This window comes from Dama dama, chromosome 24 (assembly GCF_033118175.1).
Source record: "Dama dama isolate Ldn47 chromosome 24, ASM3311817v1, whole genome shotgun sequence".
Taxonomy (NCBI): domain Eukaryota; kingdom Metazoa; phylum Chordata; class Mammalia; order Artiodactyla; family Cervidae; genus Dama; species Dama dama.
The window spans coordinates 61,385,783-61,410,736 of record NC_083704.1 but is presented as its reverse complement, the minus strand read 5'-3'; the positions used below and the strand labels follow the sequence as shown (position 1 = coordinate 61,410,736).

Genomic DNA, 24,954 nt, shown 5'->3' with positions numbered 1-24,954 from the left:
GTGTCTGGGACATGTGTCTGGGTCATGTGTCTGGGACATGCATCTGGGACATGTGTCTGGGTCCATGTGTCTGGGTCATGTGTCTGTCTGGGTTCATATGTCTGGGACACCTGTCTGGGACATGCATCTGGGTCATGTGTCTGGGTCATCTGGGACATGTGTCTGGGTCCATGTGTCTGGGACATGTGTCTGGGTCATCTGGGACATGCGTCTGGGTCCATGTGTCTGGGACACATGTCTGGGTCATCTGGGACATGTGTCTGGATCCATGTGTCTGGGACACGTGTCTGGAACACAGCACGCTGGGTCCATACATCTCCATGATGAGGCCAGTAGGCAGGCACTCATGTTGCTCTCCACAGCGGCCCTATTTTCAGGCCTGGGTCCCCTGGGGCCCTCTTGGAATGAGGATGGCGAGATGGAGACCAGAGGCATTGTGGTCGGGGAAGGGGCTGAGGGTCCTGGATAGCAGAGCTCGAGGCGGCTGAGAGGGCCTGTGAGCGCCCGTGCTCAGGGTCGGCTCGAGGGGGAGCAGGTTGGATCTTGGGCCTGAAACCAGAGACTCCCCTTGGTCACCCCCCTCCCCCCCCAGGGCTGCCCGGGGCGTGGAGAGGACTGCCCGGCCTCAGCAGACATGGGGAAGAGGGCATAGCCAGCAGCGGGAGAGCCTGCCCCACTCCAGCTCTGTGTTAGCAGGGGGGGCTGCCCCTTCTCTCGGGTCACACGGAACCCCCACCCCACCCCACCCTACCCCTCATGGCCAGGTGCCATCTCGGGAGGGCTGGGAGCTCAAGTCTTGGAGGTGCCTGTGTCCTCCGCTGTGGGCGCAGATGCTCACCTCCCTCCCCGCGGCTTGTCTCGCTGCAGAGCGGCCCCTGAGCATGAGCTTCCCCCTCTCCTCCGCCCGCTTCTCGAGCAGCGCCTTCTCGTCCGTCTTCCACAGCATCAACCCCTCGGCCTTCAGGAAGCAGAGGAAAGTCCCATCGGCCCTGACTGAGGTGAGGCGGGTATAGGGCTGCCTGCCTGGGGGCCAGGGGGATTTAGAAGGTTCTGGGTCCTCAGACCCCCCGCCCCAGCCAGACCAGGCTCTTGCGGACACGTTTGAGAGCATCCCTCACGGGGGGGGGGGGGGGGCGTTCTGTGCTCACAAAGGCCGCCCTGAAGCACAGGCTGTCTCCCAGGCATGGCCAAGAAGACCCCCGTTGGTGGCAGAGAACAGGAGCCTGAGTAGCTGTCGGAGGTGCAGGGAGACATGTCGCGCGCCCCCCGCCCCAGCCTAGACCCATCTCCAGGTGCGCACAGCGCTGCAACACTTGGGTCTAAAGCCGCTCGGCCTGGCTCAGCCCTCCCGAGTCTGGCCCCTCAAGCTGCATCCCTGTCTCATCCTGGGGATCCCACACAGGCTCAGGCGGTGAGCCTCCTCAAAGCCGTAGGACTCTTTGCAGGAAACCTCAGAATTAGCCCAACTCAATTCCTTCCTGCAGACAAAACCAGATTATTGACTGTATTCTTTTTTTTTTTTTTATTGACTGTATTCTAATCATAGCCACAAACAAGTGTGTGCCCGTGAATATACAACCTGTCAAAAGAAGCATGAGCAGCTGTTACCAAGTATTTTGAAATATTCATTATTGAATAGCAGGTGGCAAGGGTTCAAAAAGTGTTAGGGATGAAAATTTTAAGTGAGTGTGGTTCTATCCATTAACTTAATTCCTTTTGCATCTTAAAAATCTTGGAAGTAACACTTAACAAATTTTTTTTCAAAAACACAGAAGAATATGTGATGAGAATGGAGTTTCTCTCCCTCCCTCCCCAGACTCCTTCAGTCCCACCCCTTAAAGCTAACTGCCATCAGATTTCTTATGGATCCTTCCAAAAATATTTATGCATATACATAATAAAGACAGACGATCATAGATCCTTTTTTTAACTCAAAAGATGATACTCTGAATCTTCTATACATTTCTTTCATTTATCTTTGATATTATTATTTCACATTAGTTTGTCCACATAAACCTCACACTTCTTCCACTGTATGGCTGTCTCGTCATTTAACTAGTCCCCTCGCACAAACTGAGTAAAGACCACCCTGTCACTCCCACAGTCTGGTCGACACGAGCTGAACTCACGGAACCTGAGTGTGCCGTGGGTACAGAGTTTGAGAACCACTGTTCTCACCTTTCAGACATCAGGCCACCGTGATCCAGGTGCCGTGTGGACCTGCCCCAAGCCATGTTGGCAGGTTTTGCCCAAAGTGACAACCTTTTTATTACTCAACAAGGACTACACCATGGGCTCCGCAGCAGCCCCAGAGAAATATGCCCCCATCTCCCGCCGCCCTCTCCCTCGCCCCCAGGAGCCCCACCCAGGCATTGAGACCTGCTTCCCAGGGGAAGGTCTGCTGAAGTGCTGTTCCGGGAGCATCTGATGGGGGGCAGATCGCAGACTCTGGGAGCTGCTCCGGCAGGTCAGGTGTGGGGAGAGGAGGCGTGTCTGAGTTAGGGGGGTCCTGGGAACCCGAGGGGCAGGTTCCTTTCCCGGTACTTTTCAAAACACCTGGCTGGTTGTAGCTTCCTCTCCTTACACTGGAGTTGCCTGACCTCAAGAACATTTGCCGAGAGCTCTGAGTATCTCGCGCTCTCTTCAACTAACTCGGGATTTCACCTTCGGTAGATACCCCGCCCCGCCCCCAGTTCCTCCGCCCCCAGCTGTGAACTGAGAAAGTCAGATGAAATTTTTGCATAACCCGGCCTTCTTGCTGTTGTATGAAGGTGAATGTTTATGGAGCACTTAACTGCGGGTCAGGCACTGCACGCGACAGGTAGCTGTCTGACGTCATTTGATTCCACTTTTAACTAGTCAGGACGCGCAGACCTAGAGGAAGTAAGTGGTCTCACATCACCCCTCTAGTGGCCGCTAGAGTCTGTGTTGGAACCCGAGATGGGTCTTACTCCAGGCCTGTGATCTTAGCCCCTGTGGTTTGGTCAAAAGACCACACCATTGATACTACTAAAAGAAAGCAAAGTCGCTCAGTCGTGTCTGACACTTTGTGACCCCATGAACTGTAGCCTGCCGGGCTCCTCCGTCCGAGGGATTCTCCAGACAAGAGTACTGGAGTGGGTGGCCATTTCCTTCTCCAGGGGATCTTCCCAACCCAAGGATCAAACCCGGGTCTCCCGCACTGCGGGCAGACAAGCTTTTACCCTCTAAGCCGCCGGGGACGCCCTGATACTACTAACAGGAGTTAACAAACTCACTAGGCAGACCATACAACCTTTTAGGGAAACAGTTAAAAAAAGAAAGGACCCCCTCTTAAAATGTAGGAAAAAGGTAAGCTGAGGAGCCTAAGAATCAGGTTAATGAGGAAGAAACTTGCACCCGGATAGATGGCTGCGGTTTTGTGATTTGGGGTCTTGAGGCGGCGAGAACCAGGCATCTGACTCACCGCCAGAGGGCAGCAGTCCTGCAGGCAGCTGTCGATGGCCGCGTCTCGGGTCCCTTCAGTCAATCCTGTCTCTCAAACGCGGCCCTGTCGTGCGGCCTTTGGGGGGCCGGATGCGCCCCGACTCCGGAGCGGCACGGACGCCCCGCCGGCCGCCTGGCAGTGTCGTTTTGGCTCCGTCGGAACCGTGTGCATCCGCCCCGGGAGCCTTGACCGCCCCGCTTCCTTCCCTCCGCCAGGTGGCCGCCTCGGGAGAGGGCTCCGCCATCAGCGGCTACCTCAGCCGGTGTAAGAAGGGCAAGAGGCACTGGAAGAAGCTCTGGTTCGTCATCAAAGGCAAAGTGCTCTACACCTACGCGGCCCGTGAGGTAGCGTGGTCCCCGCCTTCTCTCCTGTCCTCTGGGGGGCCGGGGAGGGGGGAAGCCTCGCCGCACACAGGCCGTGTGGGCCCGAGGGCGCCGCGAGGCCTGCGTCTGGTCCCCGCCTCAGGTGCCGCGTCCGGCGGGTCTTCTCTGAGGGCCGCCGTGCGGATGCACCGCCACGCGTCTGTCTCAGCTCCGAGGAACCGGCCGTTGCCTTGTGGGCCCAGGCGGCTCAGCGGGCAGGGCCGCTGCCGCGAGGCCTTGGCACGTCCCCGGGGCGCTGCCTGAAAGAGAGCTCCTTCCTCTCTGCCCTCCGCTTCCGTGGTTCGGGACGGAACGCGAGAGCCTGGGGAAGCTACCGTCCTCTGTGTGCGTGCATCGGTCAGGGAACTGAATTGCCTCGTGCATGGCATTTCTTCTACTAAAGAAGCCCGACGCTCACGTGTATCCCATCTTAGGCTTTCACCTGCGAAAACAGCGGGGAGAGGCCTTGTCCCCCTGCTTCCGCAGCGGAGAGGTGTGAGCGGGGCTGCGCGGCAGGGGGCGCGCTGGTCCCGGCTCGGGCTCCACCTCTGAGATAAGGAGAAAGACCCCCATCTTCTGATGGTTGCCGCGGGCGAAATCCGCTTTGGAAAACGGGACTTAAGTGCAGTCTCCGCACGCGCAGGGGGTTGGGTGCTTCACCCGCGAGGAGGAGCGCCTCACCTCAGGGCGGGCCCTTCTCCCCTGGCCCGGCAGAAGGCACGTCCCCTTGGGCGCATAAGTCTCCCTCACGAGGGACCTCGCCCAGGATCCCAGACGCATAGAGGGGACCGCGCCCCGCCAGGTGGACGTTCCTCGGGACACCCACAGCAGCGGGGGGACCCTCTGAGACGTGGGTTCTGAGAGAACTGAGCGGACAGTTGGCGAGGCTTCCTCACAGCAGTGCTTTTGAGGGGGTGCACAAGGGTGTGTTGTGGGTCTCCCCGAGGTGTGGAGAGCGCCCGGCTGTCCTGAGAGCAGGCCCGTCCTCCACAGAGCATCTCATGGAAAACACACTTGGGGAACAAACGCTATTGACAGTTAACCAACCATCAGAGTGTGCATCCTGTCTGAGAGCGGGAAAGCCCGAGCCTCTACGTCCTGAGCGACGGGGGTCATGGAAGTGACAGCGTGGGTTGGTTTTCAAAGATGGATTTCAGGATGCTTCCAAAGCCACTTCTTCAGAGAGAGGAACTTGTACAGTGGCTCAGTAAGCCTAAACCAGTGACAGGGCCAAGCTTTCAAATTCCATCAGAAGAAGGAGATTTGATAAAGTGAATGGGCAGATTTCTACTGCCATGCACCCCCGTCATGTACCCTGAGGTAACTTGCTACTCAGTATCAGCCCTGGGAGAGAGTGCCTGTCAGAAATATATAGGAATCTTTTACATTTTTTTCCCCAGTATTTTATTATGTAGTTAATGTATTTTTTATTATTACAAAAAATTTCAAACATAAACATTGAAGGAATTTTGAATTTACAGTTAACATATTATTGTACTTAATCAAGTATCTATTAGTCTCTCATCCATCTTGCTTTTTGATGCTTTTTAAGTATAATTCCCCCTGAAAAGTGAAAGTCGCTCAGTGAAAGTGAAAGTCACTCAGTTCTGTCTGACTGTTCTCAACCCAGGCCAGAATACTGGAGTGGGTAGCCTATCCCTTCTCCAGGGGATCTTCCCAACCCAGGAATCAAACCGAGGTCTCCTGCATTGCAGGCAGATTCTTTACTAACTGAGCTAATTCTCCCTAAGAGTTCGATATTTGTGTTTCTTTTTTTTTTTATTTTGAAGTACAACTTATATATGATAAAGTACACCAATCTTGATACTATTTGTTAAGTTTTGACTAATGTATACCCCTGTAAATCCTCACCTCACCCCCATCCCCAGAGGCAACACACTGTGTTTTATCTTTTCCTACCATTATATTAGTTATATCTTTTAGATCTTCAGATAAATGGAATCATGGATGATTTCTTCCACTCAACACAATGTTTTTAAGAGTCATCCATATTGTTGCATGCCAGTTGGTCATGCCCTTTTATGGCTGAGTAGTATTCCATTTGGTGAATATACCTCTTTGTTTATCCATTCACCAGTTGAAGGACATTTGAGTTGTTTCCAATTTGAGGTGATTATGAATAAAGCCAGTTTAAACTTTTGCATACAGGTTTTTGTGTGAAAATAGGTTTTTATTTTACCTTGGGTGAATACCTAGGAATGGAATTTCTGAATCACACAATATACACATGGTCTTTAAGAATTTAATGGGTAGTTTTCCAAAATGGTGTGGCGTCTTATAGTCTCTACAACAATGTAGGTAAATTCGGGAGTTCTCTTTGCTCCACGTTTGTGAGCACTTGGTATTGCCAGTCTTTAATTTTAGCCATTCTGGTGAAGGGATAGTAGTATCTTAATATGGTTTTAATTCTTTATAGTAAGCCTTGTGTAAGTCCTCCAGCTTTGTTCTTTTTTAAAGGTTGTTTTGGGTCTTTTGTGTTTCCATATAAATGTGTCAATCTCTATAAAAATGTCTGTTAAGATTATGACAGGGATTATTGAATCTATATATCAGTCTGGGGAGAATTGACACCATAGCCATGTTGAATTTTCCAATCCATGAATAATCCATTTATTTAGTTCTTTAAATTCTGTGTTTAATGTTTTGTACTTTTTAGTATAGAGGTTCTTATACTTCTCTCATTTCTGTTACCTTTATTCCTAACTTTTATTTTTGGAGGTAGTTTTGAATGGAGTTTATTTTCTAGTTGTTCACTGATGTTACAAAAATATTTTTTAAAAATAATTAATTGTCCTGTGACATCACTAGATTGATTATTAGTTCTAGTAGTTGTTTTGTGATCAGACATGTCCTTTTTATGCACAGGTAGTTTTGCTTCTTTTCTGATCTTGATGTCTTCTGTTTCTTCTTCTTGTCTTAGCGAAATGGCTAGGGCCTCCAGGGCAGTGTTGAATTTCATTGGTAATGGGCAGTGCCTTCTTGCTTTGTCTCAGTCTTAGGGGAAAAGCATTAAGTAGTTCACTATTGGGTATGATGGTATTGGTGGATATTTTATAGATACCATTTGTCAGATTAAGGAAGTTCCCTTCTGTTTATTTATTGGCTGCGCTGCATCTTTGTTGGTGCACGAGGGCTTTCTCTATTTGCCGTGAGCGGGGGGTTACTGTTCTTTGCATTGAGCTGGATTCCGTGGCTTCTCGTGTTGCAGAGCCCAGCCTCTGGGCATGCGGGCTCAGTAGTTGTAGCACACGGGCATGTGAAATCTTCCTGGAGCAGGCATCAAAGCCACGTCCCCTGCACTGGCGGGTGGATTCTTGTCCACTGTACCACTGGGAAGACCCAGGAAGTTTCCTTCTATTTCCTAGTTTGCTAAGAGTTTTTATCATGAGTGGATGTTGAATTTTGTCAGATGTTTTTTTCTGGTCTAGCAGCCTTAGAAAATTGATTGCCTTTTATACACAAATTTAACTCTCCCTTCTTTCCCAACAGTCATTCTAATGTACTTAACCATTTATCTCTCTTCATGTATGATCTTATTAAGTTGTATTCTTTATGGACGTGTATCTGACATAAATATGGGTGTGTTTATTATAAAAAGTCCTTTACATATATAAAGCTCTTTCTTTTTCCACCGATCTCCATGATTTTAAGATCTGTGTGCATTCTGTGGGTGCATCTCACCAAATTGTTACCAACTTTGTAGCACGAACACCCTGGGTGCTCCATATTGAAGCACTGTGAAAGAGACCGTGGGGGACTGAGCACAGAATACATTAACGGGGGTAATGACAGTGGAAAATCTGAGTCACTTCCACACCAAGTCAGTGGAAGGAATGCGGAGTTTCAGGTGTTCATGAGTTCCAACGCTGGCCCTGTCCCTTCCACGATGTGTGATCTTAGGGCGTTATTTACCTTCCCTGAGCCTCAGTTTCTTCTTAGCTTGGGGCTGACGCCTTTCATGACCGTCATGAAGACTAAGCAAGATAATGTGGAAGTCCCAGGACTCTGTAAATGTGGTTGCAGAATGTTAAATCTCTTTTCCTCGTGACTGGTGCTGGCAGGAAGTAAGGGTGAAGAGCGTGGATGCTCAGCTCTTGGTGTGTTTAACGTCCCTTTCCCCTCTGCCTCTCTGCAGGACACAGTGGCCTTGGAGAGTATGCCCCTGCTTGGCTTCACCATTGCACCAGGCAAGGAGGAAGGCAGCAGTGAAGCCGGACCTACTTTTCATCTTTACCACAAGAAAACCCTATTTTATAGCTTCAAAGCCGAGGATAGTAATTCGGCTCAGAGGTACCAAAATAACTAGTCCTGCATTTCCCCGTCCCCTCTCTCAGAAAGGAACCAGCTGTCACCCTGGGCTTTGGCTTCTGGCTCTCCTGTCCTGTCAGGTTCCCTTGGGCCACAGCAGAAGAGCGGATTGAAATTCCCAGGCAGACCTCAGACAGACTGTGGGTGGGGTTCCGGACCACGCGATGAAGTGCATGCGGCAGTCGAGGGAGTCCCAAGCTTTTGGGTTTCCCAATGCATACATAAGTTACGTTTATCCTGTAGTCTATTAACTGTGCAGTCGCGTTATGTCTACAGAAGTGTGCGTTCCTTAACTGGAAAATACTTTATTGCTAAAAGTACTAACCATCATCTGAGCCTCTTCAGAAGTCATAATCTTTTTGGGGTAGTAACAACAAAGACCACTGGTCACAGATCACCACAACAAATCGACTAACGATGGAGAAGTCTGAAATACGGTGAGAACTGCCAAAATGTGACGCAGACACACAAAGTGAGCAAATACTGTTGGGAAAGGGTGCTGCTTGCTAGACTTGCTGGACACAGGGTTTGCACAAACCTTCCAATTTAGAGAAAAGGCAGTGTCTCTGAGCACAGGAAAGCAAAGCATGAGAAAGCGGGGGCTGCCTGTATTATGATTCATCCATACAGGGGTGCACTGATTCAGCAGCTGTGCACCGCACTCTGGGCCTTTTGCTAAATGTGAGGGAAACAAACCACATAGGACCTGGTCGCTCACCTTGGATTAATGATACTGTTGTCGCATCACTCTTGGGTTCCGTGACCAGAGTTCCAGGCAGAACCTCCACACCAAGTGTCTCCCCTCTTGTGTGTTGCAGGTGGATGGAGGCCATGGAAGATGCAAGTGTGTTATAGCAGTTACCTAGCATGTGGACTCAGAGGACACTCTTAGGTTGATATGTGGACCCTTCCAGAAGCCAATCCGTGTCTCCACCCGTCCGGACACATATCTGGGTTCAGCACGGGGCCTGGCCTTTTTGGCTGTCACCCCCTCTTTCACACCTTCACAAGTGGACCCCTTAAGGGATATTTATGGACCTTTTCTGTCTTCGTGTTGTCCAGCCTCCCCACTCCAGCGTAAACTATTTCCCTTTCCAGTAGTGCGTTAAAATTTAGTACCATGAGGACGTGGAAACCAGTAGAGAAGTATGTTGTAGAACTGCAGGCTTCTTAGTGGAAACAAGCTTTTACAGTTTTTTTTTTCACTCCTGGTAAACATGATCGCCTTTCATGTCGTTGATGTCGGTGCCTCAGGTGAAATGAAAAACAACCAGTAGATAACAGCTACTGTCATCAAAAAGCACTTTATTGTTTTCCTGAGCAGCAACCTCCGGTTTGATTTTTTTTTTCCCCCAAGGGACTTCCGTAAGTCAGTGGTAGATGGAGTCCTGTGGACTAATTTGCCACCAGCACTGGCTGTGGTGGACCAGCAGGTAACGCCGGGAGGGTCCCCCTGGCCTCGGAGGGCTCAGGGACAGGAAACCCTGGGAGCAGAAGCAGAGGACTGTCTCCTCCAAGTGACCGCTCACCCTGCAGACCACCGCAGCTTCCTAAAGGAAACTGCCTCCTCCCTATAGCAGTCCTGACACCTCACCAGTGCTGGAAACTCGGCTGCTGGCAGACCCGGCCCCCACCCTGGAGGTCACCACAGACCCTCCCGAGAAATGGGGTCTGCTTTAATTTATTGCGTGCCTTCCTGAGTTTACCCCGCACAGGCCAACAGCGATATGCTTGTGAGAACTGTCCTTTTTTTCGACATCGTGATCCTTCTGCTGTATTCCTGAAGCCTTGAAAGAGAGGGAAGGAGAGAAGACAAGATGTGATGGGAAGGTGAATTCGTGATGTTGGCCAGTGGCTCTGGACACAGTTGAGGGAGGCCTAGAATTGTGGCTTGAGATGCCCTGTGGGCGCCTGGGGCTTGGTCCCTTCCCGCTGATGACTGCTCACGATGCTGGACGTGTTTTTACATAAAGCAGAGTGGCGGGGGGCCTCCTTGTTACTGTCATCGAAATAAAAAGCAATCATATCATTTTCTGATGTCTTGTCCTCACCTTCCTGTTGCCCTGTTCCCTAAAAAAAAAAAGGCAGTTGCTGAACATTTTATAAAAAGCACCATCTCCAGGAATTAACTTACATTAAATATTTTCAGGGGAATGTTTTTTTTTTTTTTCCTAGTTTGCAGTTCTTTAAAAAATGTTTGGTTAAACATTTTGAGGACCCAGACTAAGTGATAAGAGAGGTCTTCTTGTTAATTTTTGAGGACTTAACTCCCATGGAATCATTTTCATCATCAGACCTATTGAGATGGGCCTTCTAGACTCTGAGCCTTTAAAAAGCACAGCAAGGGACTTCCTTGGTGCTCCAGTGGCTAAGGCTCCACGCTTTCAATCCAGGGGCCTGGGTTCAATCCCAGGTCAGGGAACCAGATCCCATATGTTGCAGCTAAGGGTTTGAATGCCACACCTGCAGGCTGCAACAAAGCTCTAAGGTCCTGCCTGTACAGCTAAGGCCTAGTGCAGCCAAATAAAGCATTTTTAAAATTTTTAATTTTTAATTTAATTTATATTTAATTTAATTAATATATATATATTTCTTAAGTGCAGCAAGACTTTAGCAAGAGGAAGCGGGCACTTCCCCAGCCTGCCTGTGCTGTGGCCCGTTGTCAGTTTCTGAGCTCCAGGTAGAATTATGTGTCCGGAAGTCCCGTGAAGATTTCTTTCCCCGAGTAACATCCTATTTCTGGTACTCTGTAAAGGAGCTGTGACAGGGCTTTTTCTTCTCGGTGAATCGTTGCCCCTGATAGCAACCCGGGTTGTAGATAGAACACATCAGATGGGTCTCGTAAGAGGAGGGAGCCGCAGAGGTCTTCCACAGTTCCTGCGTGGCGGGGCCACGACCTGCCTGGTTCCCTGGGCCTTGTTTTCACCTGTGCGCCCCCTGGTTCTGGGAAGACTCATTTCATCCGATCTCTTCTAGCCCACTTTGCTCGTTGTCCCTCACCTGCCACCCTCTCTGTCCAACTTGCCTCATGTGTTTGTGTCACTGTCTGCCCACTGGGTGAGCCTGGAGTAGCTCAGAGGAAGCCGCCCCCCTGGCTGACGGCGCTTTTTCTCCTGGGCCCAGAGGTTGCAGGAGCAGCCGCCCACGGCCCCACAATTTACTGCTTCTCCGCCTGCCCCCCGGGGGCGCGGGCAGCCCCTCCTGCATGTCCCCAGCAGAGTGCATTTCTAGGGAGGAGGCAGTGCTGTGACCCAGAAACCAGCGGCCCGGAGTCCCGGGGCCTTCACCTGTCACCCGGAGACCCTCCCGGCCCCCCAGAGCGTTCAGCGCACACCGGCTGTTTGTCAAAGCGGACCGCAGGCCCCGGCCCTGGAGAGCAGGTAGCACTCCCTTTAACTGCGGTGGTTTCACAGCTTTCCTGAGACTGGGTGTGTCTCTCCAGCCTGGACGGGGCCTCGTCAGAAGGAAGAAGTGTGATTGTCATCACTGACGGGGCACACACGGGAGCGTCCAGGATGGTGATTGAGGACCTGGGTCCCCATAATGAAGCTTCTGGGTGTCAGGAATCCGCTCTGAGTTGTTCTGCTCAGGCTGACAGACTCCCCTGGACACTGCCCGGGCTGGGGAGGTGTGGGGACGACGCCCAGGGGGTGTCGGGGTGTGCACCATGCGCTGGGGCTGAAGTGTGCGGGTCGGAGTGCTTTCTCCGTCTAGTCCAGCCTCTCGTTTGATTGATAGTGGGAATGGCATCGCTGAACACTGAGGCCGTAAATGGGGACGAGGCCACCTGGGCTGGGAGCGGTGGGAGCAGATGGAGCCCAGCTTTCTCTCTGCCTTGGGACAAAGTCAACAACATTCTGGAAGATTCTTCCATTCATGGCTTCAGCCTGGGGTATGCGGCCTCTACGAGCAGGGAGGCTTCCTTGCTTCCATGTGTTAACTGTCAGTTGAGGGGACAACTGTGCCCACACTAAGATGTCTGTTTTTCAACAGCAAGGAAAAGGAAACCAGCTTCACACTGCATTAAACAGCTAGGAGATCCCCTCAATGAGAGGAGGTGGGAAAAAAGGGTGGGTTCAGGGCTGGACAGCGTCTCCCAAGCTCCAGACTCTTTGGGTTTCTCTGACCTACCGTCCGTTGTCAGCTTGATTCCAACGCTGGTTCCCAAGAGGCTGACTGCTGACCACCCCCAGTGGTGGGGGCTGTAGCTTTTTCTTAGAAGCCCTGAGCGGGCCCTGCACACGGCTGCCGGACACTTAGTGAGCTGGTCACTGTGAAGGGCACCAAGGTGGCCCCATAGACCAGTCAGCTAGGGGAAAAGGAGGGGGGTGGGCCGGCTGCTGGGGACTCACCCCCAGTGGCCACTCTCTGGACCACATTTTTTGAAAAGAAGACTGTGGTTTGGATTAGTGCAGTGTAAGGGCTGTGCCTTGCTGTGAATTTGGGGTATGTTTTGTGGGAAAGTAACTTACATAAGTGTTATTGGGGCATCTGTTACATATATTGCTGAATATATTACTTTAAGTGACTTTGGGGAGGCTGGTTTGATGTTACTGGTATTTTAAGCCCCTAATCAATTACTAAATCAGCAGCCAACAGCACTGACCTCTTACAAGCTCCTAGGAGACCTTTGTGTGATTATTAACAACAAATAATAAATAGCAAGCATCTCAGCATGAAGGACTCTAAGCACCTTAACCCCGCTCCTCCATTTATTTGTCCCAAGGATGTGTTGAGGTGAGTTCTTCTTCTTCTTATCTCCATTCTGCAGATGAGGAAACTGGGAATAGAAACCTTGTGTCACTAGCCCGGAGTCACACACTCGAGATCGGGAAACCTATACTGCTCCTCTATAGTGTCTCTGTTCAACGTGTGTGGACTGATACTCTGAGTTATTAATATTTTCTCAGACTTGCAATGTGAAGTCCCTCCTAAAATCAACAGAAAACTCTGACTGCTGTGGACCAGTCAGTAGGACCTTTTCCCCAAAGTCATAACACACACAAGGTGCATTTCTTTATCCAACCATGTACGTAACCCAGTGTTATTTCAGTATTCTAACTGCAACGATGAATACAGTTCTGTTTTTCTGCTATCATGCACAAGGTTTGCTTCAACTTAAGCTGGGGTATTTAAAATCCAACTTAATATTTTAAATCCAAAGTACACACACTTTAAAAAGTTTTAACATTTCATGCTTCTAGTGTGATTCAGTTGACATGTTAGGAGGAACACTCACATATGAAGGATTTTTAAGGCAAGTGATCCTGGGGATTCACCACATGTTTCTCACATAAAGGAATAGATTAGAATTTCTAAGATATATTTATAAATAATAATAACCTAAAAATCAATCAGTTACTTGCTATTCTTGAACCCTTTGTGAATTTATATCCTCTGGTGAAGTCATGCCCGAAGGTTGCAGTTAACACATGTCCTGTAAGAATGGACAGGTCTTATTTTGGGGTGGAAGCCATCATGCCCTTGCCACTCCAGTTCCTAGGGAGAGAGAACACCTCTGTGTCCTGGGGGGTCATGTCCCCAAGGGACGGGGTTATTTCCAGAAATGAAACCAAGCGGGGCACAGCCGGGGGCCTGTCAGTCAGTCGTGTGAAGCCAGAGCAGTGTTGTTGGGGTGACCACTGTGTACAACATGCTGCCAACAGAGCCTGGGCCCCCTTACCAAGGCTGCCCCCCTTGGGGCGTGGTGGGTAACATCGGAGGCGGAGCCAGCCCAGGGGACAGCTGTGTAGGTTCTGTGGCCTGAGATGGCCAGCGTGAAGTGGAGTTCATCCCTGCCTTGTCTGCGTGGCCTTGGGCTTCTCCCGTGGCTCACCCCTCTCCTCTGGGGTTCCCTTCTCTAGGTCTGCAAGTGCCCTCGGGACACTGTGGATGTGCAGGCTGGCGATCTGGGCTTGGGAGGGTCTGCGAAGGTGTTCAGAGTCAAAGCTTGGTCTGGGGGCAGTGACCCCCAGGTTGTGGCCAAACTTGGAGTTGGCAGTGGATAGTCAGATTCTGAGCCAAAGAGGAGACCCAAGGGCATCTGGAATGATGTGTTAGCAATGACGGCTGTCACTGGTACCATGACGGGACCTCACGGCACCTTTTAGGATGCGACAGTGTGCTAGACGATCTCAGGACGAATACACAGCCGAGGCGGTGGACATCGGAGGGGAAGCCGGCTCAGACCCGGGACTGTGGAGCCAGTGCCTGGCACGGCAACATCCCCTTCCACAGAACTCTCTGGAGAAGCTTAACGCTCTGTGCCCACCCTCACAGCGTCCTGGTGGTCATGGAGCGATTTTGCAGACACGCTGTCTATGTGGCCGGGGTCTCTCCTGTGGACAGGTGATTGATGATGACTTAGAGGAAAGGGCGTTCTGTGTTGGCAGAGCAGAGTGACAGGTCTCTTCTCTGTGCTGATCACCTTTTGAGGGTGATGTAACAGTGAGGGGAGCGAAAGAGAAGCTTGAACAAGAGAAAATCTGTATCCAGAAAGCGCAAAGCAAAAAAGAAAGGGGTGGGGGGGGGGGGGGAAGCACCATAAGTGAAGTTTCTTTTTCCTTGTTTTGCAAACTCTGAGAGTGAGTTACAAATCAGTGTCATGGATCACAACCAGGACCCCGCTCTGCCTCACACAACCGAGAGCAAAGTAGAAGGCAGCAGGATAGTCCATCATCACCAGGGACCAGATTCATGACATTTTTGTTTTAATCATATGTATACATATACATAGTATACATATACTATGTATATATGTGGCTTCTCAGGTGCTGCTAGTGGTAAAGAACCCGCCTGCCAATACAAAAGATGTAAGAGACAGGGTTCAGTCCTTGAGTTGGGAAGATCCCCTGGAGGAGGGCACAGCAGCCCGCTACAGTGGTCTTGGCTGGAGAATCCCACGGACAGAGGAGCCTGGCGGGTTCACAGTCTACAGGGTTGCAGAGAGTCAGACATGACTGAAGCGACTAAGCACACACGCACACATACTATATATGATGTGCTGCTTGTTGATGTAAAATATATTTATACTTAATAGATCATGGTCAAAAAATATTCTGAACCACTGGCTTAAAAGTATCAGGTAAGGGGGAAAAAATAAAGAGCACAAAGTTGCAATTAGACAAATTAAACCTAAACAGAAGAAGTAAAATCACATATTCAAAAGTAGTGACACTTGGTTTTTTCTGAATGCTTCAAAATACTGCAAAGAGGAAAATGTATGAAATTCATGGCAAATCTACAAAAATTGTCTTTTTTGAAACTGACTTTGCCGACTGAAACTCTGATCCACTCTTAAATATTGACTTTCCTAGCACAAAGAGACGCTGATTTACCTGTCATTTCTGAAATGTCTTTGAACAAATCAAATTTCATGTTGAAACCTGGAGCCTCAAGAAGAAGCTAGATAACCAGGAAACATGCATTTCTTGGCTCCCTCCCAAAACCTACTGAAAGGACTGTAAACGAATAAAAAGATATGACCTGAAGGACAGAGAAAATCCAAGAGGCCAGGGTGTGGAAACTGTCATTTTTGGAAGATACAACATGTGGGGACAGTGACGGCTACCTTGGCACAGAATTCGAACACTAAAGGTACCCCTAGGGAGAGATGCCAGCCAGACACATTGGCCTCTGCTTCTGGAATAGGATCGGAAGCCGGAGGCACAGGGTCTGGGAAGGCCACGAAGGGAGTAAAGACAGGAGCGCCAGTTGAGTGTCTATGAGGAACCCTGAGACCCTCATCCCCTGACCCCACGCTGTACAGACAAGTGACTGCTCTCCTCCTGCCCTGGCAGGAGACAGGAAGTTTATTCAAAATATAAGAACTAGAAGAGGAACAGGCCCCCATCTGCATCACACACACACACACACACACACACACACACACACACACACTTTGGATTCAACTTCTAAACGAGGGGCTCTTTTTCTGCCTGCCAAGTTCCTTTCCTTGACATGCAAACTATGCTCAATAGAATCACAATTCTGAGTTCCACAGTGTTTTTGTCGGAAGACCACCACTGCCATCAGAAGGTGGCAGAAAGGACCCCGGGAAGGACTTTCAATCGCCCTGGCTCAGGAGTTTGGATTTTATCTGTTTACTCAAAGGTCCCAAACTAGTTCTGAGGCCCAGAACCATGCTTAAGAGATGCTGCTTGCTTGGCCCGCAGAGTTTAGAAACCGGTTGCAAACTGCAGTATGTTAAAGGTAAGAAATTTCACATTTACACATCTGGATTCCTGGCTTCTCTTGAGAAATCTGAGATGCGGTGTCTCTGGGCCGCATTCCAGGTACTGATGAGGGGCTCTACCCTTTAAGTGGGTGGTGAGCTCGCCAGGGGTCACTAACACCATTTAACATGTGAATGGTGTTTGTGTGTTTCTGAACCTCCCTTAGACTGCCTGCTAGACTCCTACCCCCACTCAAGGTCCTCACCTTAGGCATCTGAGTTTTCCCTTCAGCCCTAAGCAATGCAGAACCATTAAGAGAACTTCTTAAACAGAAGAGGGCTAGGAGTGGCTGTTTCAGCAGCAGCACAATCGGAGCAAGGAAGGGTGGATGAATGAATGGATGTGGAGGGAAGCTACTTGGACTAGTTAGGAAGGCTAGGAGACCACAGCAGTTAAGACAGAGATAAGACCTAAACTTGGGACCAGAGGAGGAGGGGCCAAGTGTGACGGTAAAACCAAGGGGATTTGTGTTGTTTAGACCCTCAGTCTTGACCGCGCACCCAAAGCTCCCTGGAAGCCGGAGGCCTCTAGCAGCGTCCCCCTCTCTCCCCAAGGCTGAGGGCAGGGTCCAAAGCAAAGCACTTAAGGGAGAGGCTTTTCCAAGGAATCGGCTTTGAGGTGCATTTCCTGGGCTATAGTGAACAGGTTTTGGGGTGGAACTCATCTCTTAGGAAACTCAAGGAATGCTATTTTAGACAGCTGGCAGCCCCAAGTGGCTTAGCTCTTGAGGTGGTGCTGGATTAGTAAAGAACTCCAGGCCTCACGACTCAGAGGCCCAATTAGATGACATTTAAAAGCACAACATGCTCCCAAGCATATTCTAAAAACAGGGGACCAAGGGCAGGTGGATGGTGGCTCAGATGGTAAAAGCGCCTTCCTACAATGCAGGAGACCTGGGTTCAATCCCTGGGTTGGGAAGATCACCTGGAGAAGGAAATGGCAACCCACTCCAGTATTCTCGCCTGGAAAATTCCTTGGACAGAGGAGCCTGGTAGGCTACAGTCCATGGGGTTGCAAAGAGTTGGACACGACTGAGCGACTTCACTCACTTCACTTTATTTGCCATGCCTTGTGGGATGCAGGATCTTAGTTCCCCGTCCAGGGATTGAACCTGTGCCCTCTGATAATGAAGCATGGAGTCTTAACCACTGGACCACCAGGGAAGTCCCAGCAGGTGCCCTATTCTGAGAAGATAATCTGATTTTCCCTTGTTTTCAAGATAATGTGAACCAAGTAAAACTTATTAAGGCATGGGAGCTGGGGGGCAGAAACCAGAGTTGGCACTTCCCTGACCAGGGATATAATATCCTGCATGCTGCTCAGCATGGCCAAAACCCAAACAGAAACAACAAAACCCCTTAGTCATGACTCAGTAAAAGCCATTCCGGAGGGGTCTGGGACCCACTCTTGCAGTGTTCCTGTGTTCCAGAACCATCCATCCACCGCAGCACTGGGCTTTCTCTACCTGGGAAGAACAAGGGTCACTGATACAGAAGCTGAGACTTCCCCAAGTAACCTTCTACCATGACAGAGCTTGACTGTGACAAAATTACACAGGTGGGTAGAAGAGAAAGGTTTTTTCCTTTTCTAAGTCCTCAAGGAGAGAAGAGATTAAGCAGAAGGAATTCCCTAGCGGTCCTACCATTCCCAGTGGTTAGGCTTTCACTGCCCAGCGCATGGGCTCAATCCTGGTTTGGAAACTAAGATCCCTCAAGCTGGGCAGCATGAACAAAAAAAAAAAACAAAAAAACATATATGTGTATACACACACACACACACACACACATATAAAACTTAGCAGAAATCACTATGATAAATGTCCCAGCACATGCCAGCCAGGTGACTTTGCAGATGTTATTCTCCCTCTGTTAAAAGGTTTTCTGCCTCTTCAGTTGTTTAAAAAAAAAAAAAAAAGATAATACCATCTACTTCACGGGGTTATTATAAAGATTAAACAGGATAATGTGTAAGTATAAGGAATGTGCAATCTGGTATTCAGTGATTACATCTATTCAGATTCCAAGTTATTTTTTTAAAAAAAGGCTAGTAACAATTATATGAGGTTTAAAAGTTTATTTTATAAATGTGTCATCATTATATAAATGACAGAAGTGTCACAAATACTATATATAATAATACAGAAAAATGATACAAAGATGTACATAAGTACTTATGAAGGTAATTATTAAGTCTTCCTAGTCTATGAAAATAAAAAGGAAAAACCATTATTGATGCTATCACAAAAGCCATACTTTTTAGGTAAAAAGAAACTCTACTTGATAACAGTAATTTGAAAAATTTAGCACATCTACAACTATTGTTTAAAACTTGATTTTCGTTAACATTTGTCATTTAAACACAGATAAGCTTGGATGGCAAAAAACATCTACTCAGGTATAAAATGAAAACTGCATTATCTACTTCCTGCTCTCAGTTAATGATTGCAGAACAGACCTGTTTTTAAGTGTTGGGTGTTGTGGGAAAAAAGACCTGTCCAGAGGACCACAGAGGCCAAGGAGAGTGAATACCTCGATCTCATTCACAGGCTCTGTGTAGGGAGCTAGAAGCCTCAGGCTCACAGGCCAGCTCCAGGAAGTCTAACTAAACCATGTTTTCACTGAGTTCATCCGTAAAAACAAGATAATACCAACACTATTCATCATACACTGCTGCTGGGAAAAGCATTCACTATGAAGTGGGTACCCACTTCATACCCACTCTGTTCTAGGTACTGTGTTAAGGGCTGAGATAAGGACAAGGCACATTTCAGTACAGGCTCAGTGTGGGTAGATGCTGAGGAAATGAACATAGAAGCGCTGGGTACTACCAGATAGATCATTCCCAATGGTTCTGTGAATGAGCAGTCTTCAGGCATAGTCAAGAAGTTAAAAAAAAATTCTTGAACAAAAAGTTTTCTTTTTGCCACATGTTTTTGGAATTCGATCAGTGATTTGAGCCTGTGGCATGCATCAGAATGATATGGGGTGCCCAGTAGACATGCTGTTGCCAGGCCCCACCCAGAGTTTTCAGACCCAGCATGCGCCTGGCAGTTCTGAAGTGCACTCCCCAATCAGGAATAGTTTAAAGGCTGATAAAACAACTTTCAAAGCACTGTGAATGCAAATGTGGATATTTTGTATTAATAGTCAAATAAAGAAAAGTATACCTAGTGTAAGACAATGTGTGTATTTTTGTTATAAAATCCATCAAGTGGTACAAAGTCACTTAACAGTTACCACTAAAAACTTCTGTCCAACACACAGTGGAGCAAAAGAAACGGCACTCTGGCAGGGCCTACCTGTTTGCAGAGGCCTGTTACCTGCTGATACTGTAACAGCAGTCTGCGTGTGCATGTCCATGTGCTTCTGTTTCCTGAGGCAGAAAAGTGCTCAAGATTATGAAGCCTTGTTATTAAAAAAATTTTTTTAAGTCTTTATTGAATTTGTTACAATATTGCTTCTGTTTTTTTGCCCACAAGGCATGTGGGATCTCAGCTCCAGGACGAGGCCTCCTCTTCCTTGCATTGGAAAGCCAAGGCTTAATCATTGGACCCCCAGGAAGGTCCTGCTATTACTTTTAATATCAACATTAACCAAGGTTTTAACTGGCAATTTACTGACTACTACTACAAACAGAGCAAACTGATATGGCATGGCTTACAACATAAAAGTTCAAAAGGACTAGATCAGAGCTTTGGCTTCATTTTCTGCACCTGTAGCACCAGAAAGGTCACTTATCTGGTCATCAGTTCCTTCACCTCAGTAAAATGAAATAACAGTGCCTTGTTCACAGAACTGTGAGTATTAAATGGAGAAAATCATAAGCCATCACAGAAACATTAATTATTGTTTAGTATTCATTTCAAAATCTAGTACAATTGTAATTTGTTTGCCCCTTCTCCCCCCCAAAAAACACAAAGAACCTCAATGCGTGTATTTTAAAGCTATAGCTAGAAGCGGTATTCAACACTGAAAACCTAATTTGGGGGAGGAAAGTACACAATTACAAAGCAGTACATGTTTACAAGGATTTATCACCAAAATACTGTGTTCCCTTAGGCATATCATTTGACCTTTCTGGTTCTCATCTTCCTCTTCCTTGAGAGGTGAAAACAAGGAAAATGGGTGTGTAAAAGCATTTCCTAGCAAATAAAAACATTACAAGATTATGGACAAAATACTCCAAGTTGAGGTCACACTGATAAAAGCTAAATGGCTACTGGTTGGAAAAAAAAAAAAACACGGTTAAATCATCCATCTTGGAGTCAGAATTTATTCATAATAAACAAGAAAAGTTCAGGGAAAAAAATCAATCAGCGGATCTTATGCCTACAAAGCATGGTGATCAAGCAGTCTGGCCTATGCAGTTGAGGGCGTCCCAAATAAAACGGCAGTCCGCACCATGCAAAGCAAGTCAAACCATCACTGAGAGAAATATCTAGTGAATACCTACAACCCAAGATTCATAGGATCAAGAGAAGCAACTGTATTTATATACGTAAGCAACTCTACAAGGAGTTTGCTTATATACACTTAAGCATTGTTGCACTTCATTGGTAGGACTGATTCTGAAGCTGAAGCTCCAATCCTTTGGCCACCTGATGGGAAGAACTGACCCATTGGAAAAGACCCTGATGCTGGGAAAGCCTGAAGGCAGGGGAAGGGGACGGCAGAGGATGAGAAGGTTGGATGGCATCACCGACTGGATGGACATGAGTTTGAGCAAGCTCCGGGAGTTAGTGATGGACAGGGAGGCCTGGCGTGCTGCAGTCCATGGGGTCGCAAAGAGTCGGACACGACTGAGCGACTGAACTGAACGGAAGCACTGTTGTTCAGTTTCAAACCGCGAGGAGACTCTGGACGTTAAGACTTGGGGCATATATTCCAGAAAAGACAGTGACAGGTTTGGCAGGGCTTCAACACGTTACCTGATACTCCCAGAAGCTGGTGCATCCTCGGATCATCCGCACCGAGGGCACGAACAGGTCAACGCCCACCCAACAAACCACCCACTTCCGCCCTCCGGGCGCTCCGCCGCCATCACTTCTTCAGTCCACAAGCACAGAGGCTTCGGCTGGGCTCGGCGGAGGCCGGGGTGGGGAACGTTACGGCGAGAACACGGCCCCCGCCCGGCCTCGAGGAGCTCGCGGGCCCCCCGGGAGGCGCGGGCGGGCCACCCCGAATAACGGGAGGCCGGCGTTCCCGGTTTCTGACAACGACCAGCCAACCCCTCGCCCCGATGACCCCGGGGTTTAACCTCCGTGGTGGCCGTATGGCGGCGCGACCGAACCCGGGCGGAGACCCCAGCGGACACCGGAGCCGCCGCCCGGGCCGCGGCCGCGGAGGGGCCGGCCGGAGCAGCGCGGCCGGCGCGTTCCGGCGCGCGCGCGCGCCTCAGCCAATCGCGTGCTCGCCCGCCCCCCGCGACCGCGGCGAGGCTGGCGCTGGGAAGAGGAAGAAGAACATTCGCCCTCCTCCTCCCAGCGCGCGGGCGGCGGCGGCGGCGGCGGCGGCACCGGGGTCACGAACTCTGACCTTTCACTGACAAAAACAATAACAAACCCCTCCTTCCCCGCGACCCCGGCGGCGCCTCCGGGCCCGCCCCCGCCGTCCAGCTCCCACCTCGGCGTCCCGTCTCTCGCCAGCTGCCCCGCGAGCCTAAGCGGCCCGGGGGCTCCCGCCAAACGCCGACGCCGGGAAGCCGGCCTCCTCCCCGCGTCCTGCCCTCCGCGCCGGGGGCCGACCCGCCGCAGACACGGGACCTGCTTCGAGGCCGCTTTGGCGCCAAATCCTGAGGTAAAAATTGAAGGGGAAAAAAAAAAAAAGGGCCGGGGCGGGCTCGGGCCGGCGGCGGAGGGGGCGGGCCTGGCGCGCGGACATGGAGGCGCCGCGGCGGCGGCGGCGGCGGCGGCTGAACCCGACCCTTTTACCTTTGCCACGGGGCGGTGGCGCCGGGCGCTTTGCATAGTGGGCCGGGCCGCTCCCCTCCCCTCCCCGCCCGCGGCCGGCGAGGCGAGCGGGCTCCCCCTGACCGGCCCGGCCGGCGCGAGGGTGGGGGCGGAGGGGGGGACACGGCGGCCCCGCCTCACAGTTGGCCCTCCGCCAGCGCCGCCATTTTGTCCTCGGCGGCGACGGCTCCGGCTGGGCCGGGCTCCCCTCCTCCTCCTTCATCGCCTGCTCCTCCCCAGAGCCCTCCTTCCCTCGCTCCCCGGCTCCTCTCCCCTCCGCTTCCCGCCCGCCGTTGGCGACCGCCGTGGCCCAACCGCCGTTTCTGTGTTTTTTCCCCCCACCCGAAGGGGAGGGTTGGAGGAAAGGGAGGAAGGCGGGTGTGCGGGTGCGACCTTCTGAGTGACAGCTGAGGGGGTCAATTGGCGCCCAGATAGGAGGGCCGGGGACTCTCGGCCCCGCCCCCTGAGCCTCTGCTGATTGGGCTCTGCTGGCAGGGGTGGTCCCCTCGCGGCGCGGGAGCCCTTGGCGGGGCGGGAGCGGAGACCCGGGCGCGGCGTGGGGGCCTGGGGGCGGGGCGCGGGGCCTGGGGGCGGGGCGCGGCCGGGGGCGCGAGGGACGCGCGGGGACGCGGCGAAGGCCGGGGCGCGTCCTCCGCCTGGAGTGCGTACGGAATGAGTGCTGCTGAACAATAGTCATGAAGGTGATGAAGCATCCTGAACCCAGGGCCGTCGGCTCGTGGGATAGGGCTTTGTGGAATCGACACCTCTTAGGGCTCCTGCCCGTGTTGTCGGCGCGGCTGCGGGCGAATCCCCTTACTGAGGCTCAATTTCATCGACCCTAAAATGGGAGGATGGGCGTTCTTACCAGGCCGGACCTCCCTTGTCAGCTCGTGTGAGGTGCTCAACTCAGAAAATGGAGCCCAGGCTACTTTGCAAACATCGAGTCCTGCAGAAGTGTTGTTATTTTTGAAAATGGAGTGTGGAGCCACCTGGAGTGGAAAGCTTACGGGTATGGAGGGCTTCAGAAAACAGAGGGGAATCCGGAGTATTGTCTTTTCATTAATTGGTTAAATATGTATTCGCTCAGCCCAGCGTACTGGGATACATTCAGAGAACCAGGTAGACCAGGCCCCTGCCCTCCTAGAATTGGGGGTAGGGGGTGGTGTGTTGCAGGCCTGAGAAAACTGTCATTGAGTGGCCAGGGAGGCCCTCGGTGAGAAGCTGATTGAATAGAAGAAACCAAGGGAGGAATTGCATGGGAGAGAGAAAAGGGCCAGTGCAGAGCCCCGGGAGGGAAGGGCGTTTGGTGTGCAGTGAGGCTGGCCAGTTAGTTCATTGCTCCATCCGTTCCCCCCCTCCACCTCCGAGCTAAAGTCTGTGAAATATGATAAAGGTAACGGAGAAGAATAATCAACGAGACTCAAGGAAAATAAAGCCATGAAATGCATAGTTGTTGAATACGTGACTTGGTGGGTAAGCATCAGAAAATCACCTTACTTCCACATTAAAATCCTATATCATCCCTTCAGTTCCTCAGATACTTGCTGAGCCCCACTATTACCCAGGCGCTGGATGATTTAGACATTAGTGGGTGTCAAGTATGTGAATGTCATTCCAAACACCTGCGTTCTGTTCTGTCCCTCTTCCCTCAATATATCTGTATACATACACACCTACAGACAGATGTTGTAGGCAGAAGCTAGTGTTGTGGTTAACAGTGCCAGTATTTACTAGTCCTGTGACTTTGGATAAAAGTTATTTAACTTTTTTGAGCCTCAGTGTCTTCATCTGGACAGTGAATAGAACTTTCCTTCTAGAATTTAGGATTAAATGAGTTAAATGTAAATAAGGAGCTTAGAAAAGGGTGGTAAAAATGCTCACAATTGGAGTTATCATTGTCATGAACTCGCTGTCTGGAAGAGACATTGGACTGGTTAAGTGAGGCAAACAGTGAAATTTTTAGACAACGTGTTATAGGGCAGAACTCTGGATTAGAACTCTGGGGAACTAATTTTGGCTCTTAGGTTTTCAGCTGGTCACCTGGCGTCCAGGCCAAAAGTGAATTTAGAAAGAGAAGTAGTGGGACTAATACAATTGACAAAATTGTGCAGTGCTTTACAATTCATAAAATTCTCTTACAGGCATTATAGTGCTCAAGCCCTACCAGAACATAATGCTAGAGGTCCTTTTCCTCCCTATATTCAAACATTTCTAAGACTTTTCATCATTTTCTTATCCCTGTATTCCAAGCTCCTTGTGCACGAAACACACCGTTCTGCTTTCAACTTCCTTGAAGGTGTGGCTCACCTTTCCCCAGGCTCTTTCAGATGCTGTTCCCTTTTCCTTAAAATTCTCATTTGCTGTCCCACCCCCCCACGCCCAGCAAAGCCCTGCAGATGTCAGCATAAGCCTCACTTTCTTAGGGAGTCCCTCTCTGATCCCCCATACCAGTCTAGATCAATTTCTTTTTCTTTACACTGTGTTCTTTTTCTTTATAACATTTCTCTCACTGCATAATTACACTCTGTAATGTGATCGTTTGATGGATACCTCTTCCTGTTACCTCATGAGAGCAGGAATAATTTTGCACATCATTGTATTTCCAGCACTTAGCAT

The 24,954-nt window shown here is 50.0% G+C and overlaps 2 protein-coding genes across 7 annotated transcripts in view; both read left to right on the top strand.

Annotated features, from left to right (window-relative positions):
• FGD5 (FYVE, RhoGEF and PH domain containing 5) overlaps positions 1 to 10,180 on the top strand; it is a 123,885-nt gene extending 113,705 nt beyond the window's left edge. For 2 of the 3 annotated variants that reach the window (XM_061128930.1, XM_061128929.1), the window contains exons 18-21: positions 868 to 998; positions 3,682 to 3,810; positions 7,985 to 8,139; positions 8,976 to 10,180. In XM_061128930.1, the coding sequence (XP_060984913.1) occupies positions 868 to 998; positions 3,682 to 3,810; positions 7,985 to 8,139; positions 8,976 to 9,012 (452 nt within the window). In that variant the 3' untranslated portion in view covers positions 9,013 to 10,180. Of the gene's footprint in view, positions 1 to 867; positions 999 to 3,681; positions 3,812 to 7,984; positions 8,140 to 8,975 lie in introns of those variants that run through there. The other variant, XM_061128931.1, reaches the window with a different exon arrangement.
• Positions 10,181 to 21,879: 11,699 nt separating this feature from the next.
• Positions 21,880 to 24,954, top strand: part of NR2C2 (nuclear receptor subfamily 2 group C member 2) — a 109,578-nt gene continuing 106,503 nt past the window's right edge. For 2 of the 4 annotated variants that reach the window (XM_061128924.1, XM_061128923.1), the window contains exon 1: positions 23,015 to 23,347. The gene's annotated coding sequence lies outside the window, so the exon portion shown is untranslated. Of the gene's footprint in view, positions 22,187 to 23,014; positions 23,348 to 24,954 lie in introns of those variants that run through there. The other 2 variants (XM_061128927.1, XM_061128922.1) reach the window with 2 other exon arrangements.